The sequence below is a fragment of the Cyprinodon variegatus genome, unplaced genomic scaffold, assembly GCF_000732505.1.
Source record: "Cyprinodon variegatus isolate N-32 unplaced genomic scaffold, C_variegatus-1.0 Scaffold72, whole genome shotgun sequence".
NCBI classification, from domain to species: Eukaryota; Metazoa; Chordata; class Actinopteri; order Cyprinodontiformes; family Cyprinodontidae; genus Cyprinodon; species Cyprinodon variegatus.
The window spans coordinates 1,615,980-1,620,421 of record NW_015150525.1 but is presented as its reverse complement, the minus strand read 5'-3'; the positions used below and the strand labels follow the sequence as shown (position 1 = coordinate 1,620,421).

Below are 4,442 nucleotides of genomic sequence, written 5' to 3'. Positions count from 1 at the left end.
AGCCCTGACCAAATCAGATCAACTTAGAAACAGCTGCAGTTTCCTAATAATACTGGGAGGGATTGCCTTTGAGTCAATGAGTCGCTGCATTCAACTGGTTTCCCTTAGATAGAAAACTTTAAATCAATTTGACTGGATGATCTAGTGAACTGTAAAGTGCCTTGAGATGACATGTGTTGTGAATTGGTGCAATATAAATAAACTGAATTGATTTGAATTACTGTACAACAGTTGGGTGAAACATTAAGAGGTGTCCAGTCAATAGTTATACCAGGTTCGCACTGAACAACGTAATTCTGCTGTCCTTCCCCTATGCAGCTGCAGTGTTGGTGAGCAGAAAGTCAGTCACACAGAAAGGTGCAACCAGACTGTCCCTTACTGTTAAAATGATGCTAAAACGAAACCCTCTGTTTCTGTTTAGCTGTCATGTTTTCACAAGTCAAGTGAGTGTGGCAACTTTTCTCTGTCTGGCACCTGGCTTTCCCTATTTGGCATGGTAAATTCAGGAGCTCAATACAGAGACCGCTGTGATGTCCAGCCAAGCTTCTGCTCTGCAGCTGCAGCATTAAACTAACAGATAGTCATGCGGCTGAATTCAGAACAACTAATGCAAATGCTGGTAAATAACCATTACACTGATGTAGCATTGCAATAGGGGTTCTAATTAAAGTGTTCCTCATCTGTGAGATAAGTAATATTTTTAAAATGTTGGCTCTTTACAAGCTCACCTCTAAATGGGTTCAACATCAGAAGGGTGACAGTAGGGCAGGACTGTTGCCTGTTCACACCTTACCTCCGTCCAGCTTAGTCTTTGTGTCTTCTGGGAAGACTCCTCCTCCCCCACATTGCCTCCCATGGCAGTCGGAGGCATGATGGCCCCTTTGTCAGTGTGCCGTAGGGCAGCTGTGCCTACAGTGTATGAATGGGGGACTGACTGAACATAATATAAAATGCTTGGGAGTTCTTCGACATGAAAAGGTGCTATAGAAGCACAGGCCACTTGCCACAACTTCAGCTTCTTTTTCAGTTATGTTGTGCTATGAGTGTTTCACTGCCACATCTGCACATCTAAGCGCTGAAATTTAGCTAATTCTTTCTGAAATGTGTCCCCCCCCCCAACAAATTCAAAGACCCTCCAAATGGGATGCATACCGCCTGTTATTATTGACCTTTAAGTCAACTAACAATGGTTTAGAGTTTTATTAGGCCGTTCCATCAAACAATATGCCCTTGCTTTATACTGCATTTATAGATGTTCTGATAAAAGGTATCAATAATAATACAAAATCTATAAAAATATAAAATTATAATGCACTTAACATTTTAAATAAAATCTCAAAGTGCTATAGAAGGAGGTTAAAAATAGTTCACAATGTATAATAAATACAAAAACACAATAAAACTCCATAAGAATTAAATTGAAACCTTAAGTATTACAAGGCCTTTTTAAAAAAGAATGTCTTCAGGTGCTTTTTTGAACACCTCCACAGTTTTTGGGGCCCTGAGGTTCTCTGGGAGGACATCCTATAGATGTTGGGCGACTGCCTGGAAGGCCCTTTCTCCCACAGTGGAGATTTGGTCCTGGGTTGGTGCAGGAAGTAGGTAGAAGTGGAGGAGCAGATGTTTCATGGGTTGGTGTGCGGGTTAAGGAGATCACTGAGGTAGGTAGGGCCAGTTCCATGTATGCAATGATGGGTGAGGAGACAGATTTTCTAGCGGGTGCTGTGTTGAATCAGCAGAAAGTCCCTTGATTTCAGCAGTGGGGTGATGTGATAAAATTTGCGCCTATGGCAGGACCCGGGGAGCGCAATTTTGAATATGCGGGAGCTTTTGCAGGCTCCTGATAGCGATCCAGATGAGAAGGGCATTTCAGTAATCCAACTTGGAGGAGATAAAAGCATGGATCAACTTCTCAGCATCCGGTTGGGAGAGGGAAGAACGAAATTTGCCGATGTTTTTAAGATGGAGGAAGGAAACCTTATAGAGGTGGCGGACATGGGTGTGAAATGTGAAAATTTGAGGCAAGTTTGACTCAAAGGTTTGTAACACAGGTGAACAGAGGACTGTGATGGCCAAGAATTGGTCTACTGGTGAGGAAGGAAGACTGGGTTTGATGTGGGGTGCCGATCAGGATGGCTTTGGTTTTGATGCTGTTTAATTGAAGGAATGTGTCAGACATCCATGCCCTTACAGTATCTCCTCCACGCAGACCAGAAATGCAAAAGGTTAAGGCTGAGGGTAGTGGGGAGTCCATTTTTGTGTATAATTGTGTATCGTGTGCATAGTAGTGGAATGAAACCTTGTGTTTATGGATGATAAACGAAAAGGTACGTTGTGTGCTCATTATTGAGCCATTTGCAGCCTCTAACAGCTTCTGTTTCATGCTTGACCTTTATTTAGCAACACTCAGCTTTTCAACATTTCTGGCTAGCTGAAGAAATGCCTTTTTAAAGGCTTAATGCTACCTCAACTATGTGTACCTATAGGAGTAGTTTTCAGGTTGAAGTGAACTTCCTGCAGTTTAAATTAAGCTCTAAGCACTGTGACATCAGTCAAACTGCAACTTTGCAAATTGCCCAAAGCGCAGCACACTATCCTTTCTGAATACTGCACATGCGCTTCTCTGGGATTGGTGGAAATTGTTCACTATCTTGGTCAAAAAGTGATGTTCTCTTTTGATTCTTTAACAGAATTGTGCATCTCATGGCTCTCTGGCTCTGTGGTGTGTTGGTGCTGTTCTGTGCCTCTGATGCTGCCCAGGCCATGTTAGTCACCGACATGGACTATGGAGGCATTCCTCTGTGGATAAACCGCCTGCTTGGTGAGCCCAGCGTTTTAAGTCTCCAGGGAAGGATGGACCCGGCCTGGTTTCGGGCCAACAACCCCCAGTTCTGTCCTGAGCAGTGTGTGTGTCCAATCCAGTGGCCAACATCGCTCTACTGTGACAACATAGCTCTCGAACACATCCCTGAAGGACTGCCACCAAGAACCCAATACTTGTTTCTACAGGTAGAAAAAAATTATATTTCTGCGGTTATTTTATTTTTCTCTTTCAATCTTTGCAACTGTTTCAAAATAGCATCATTTGGTAAAACAGGCCATGGCTCTGTTCAACAGACGAGGGCTAAGTGCTTCCATTATAATTCTGTATTCACATAACTACAAACAGGCAGAAAGGTTGATGTTTTCTCAAATATTTTTGCAGTTTAATCCTGTCAGGGTTAGTTTTTCCAGAGGTGTATAGTAATTAAGTAAAACCTAAGTCCGTTTTTTAATATCTGTACTTTACCGGGTATTTTTTAGGCTTAGACTTTTACTGAAATTTTGTTAAATTAGACCCAAAAGCTGGACCTTTACTTCCTTACTTAAAAAAAGAGATATAATCACTCACACAAAAGTAAAATATGTGCTAAATTTATCATGAAATGTTCTGTTTATGTGATTAAGAAGTCTACTGTGTTCATCCTGGTCCACACTTCATACTGCTCGGTGCTAAAAACGCAACACATTGTAGGTTTATTATTCAACAGTTGTCCTCAGAGCTAAAAAAAAAACAAAAAAAACAAGTCATAGCTAAACCATTCTGCATGCTGGTGGTAAAAAAAGGAGGAATATTTCTTGTTTTGATTATTATTGTTGTTATTTTAAAAAATGCGTTTTTTTCTCTCTATGACAGAGTGGAAGCTTTCATCGTATTCTTACAGAAGGCATTTTTAGTTTTTCTCAGGAGGACAGCACAGCTGCAGATACATGTTGTTCTACATGATGGATTTTGTGTTATTCTGAGTTTTCTTAGGGCTAAACTGGGTTTGAAACTAATTCCACCTTCATCTCTTTTTGTTGTTGTATGTTTTAAGCAAAGCACCCAGCGAAAGTGTGTAATTGCAACCTTAATAAAAGAAGATCTTCGCTGGGATTTAAAGCACTTACTTCCTGAAATGCCACAATGTTTACTATGGAAGTTTGTACAGGCATCTTTATTTTCACATTTTTTACTAAACAAATAAAACCTAACATATGTAGAGTTGTGTTTTCCTTGTTCTCAGGCCAACAACATCTCATCTCTGTCCTCCTCCATCCTGGCTAATATTACCGGTCTGCGCTGGCTGATCATCGACAATAATCAGCTCAAGAGTGAAAACCTGGAGATAGGATCCCTGCAGAACCAGAAAGACCTGCGCTACTTTTTTGCAAACAACAACCACCTGACTTCAGTGCCTAACGGTCTACCGGCCGGGCTGAAACAGCTGCGACTGGCCAACAACCTTATCAGCAGCATCAGCCCAGGAGCGTTTCAGAACCTGGAATATCTATCGGTGCTGTTACTGCAGGGGAACAGACTGCAGACCATCACAGAGGCAGAGCTCAAAGGTGATGGGATTTGTCATGTGTTCTTAAAGGAATAGTACACCCAAAACATGATTAGCCTTCATTTTCTACTC

General features: G+C 41.5%; 1 protein-coding gene across 1 annotated transcript in view; it reads left to right on the top strand.

Moving 5' to 3' along the window:
* The window catches only part of LOC107083315 (podocan-like protein 1), an 18,741-nt gene that overhangs the window by 3,599 nt on the left and 10,700 nt on the right, over positions 1-4,442 (top strand). Inside the window, exons 2-3 of the mRNA XM_015372439.1 lie at positions 2,691-3,009; positions 4,047-4,383. Of these exons, the coding sequence (XP_015227925.1) occupies positions 2,704-3,009; positions 4,047-4,383 (643 nt within the window). The 5' untranslated portion in view covers positions 2,691-2,703. The remainder of the gene's footprint in view (positions 1-2,690; positions 3,010-4,046; positions 4,384-4,442) is intronic.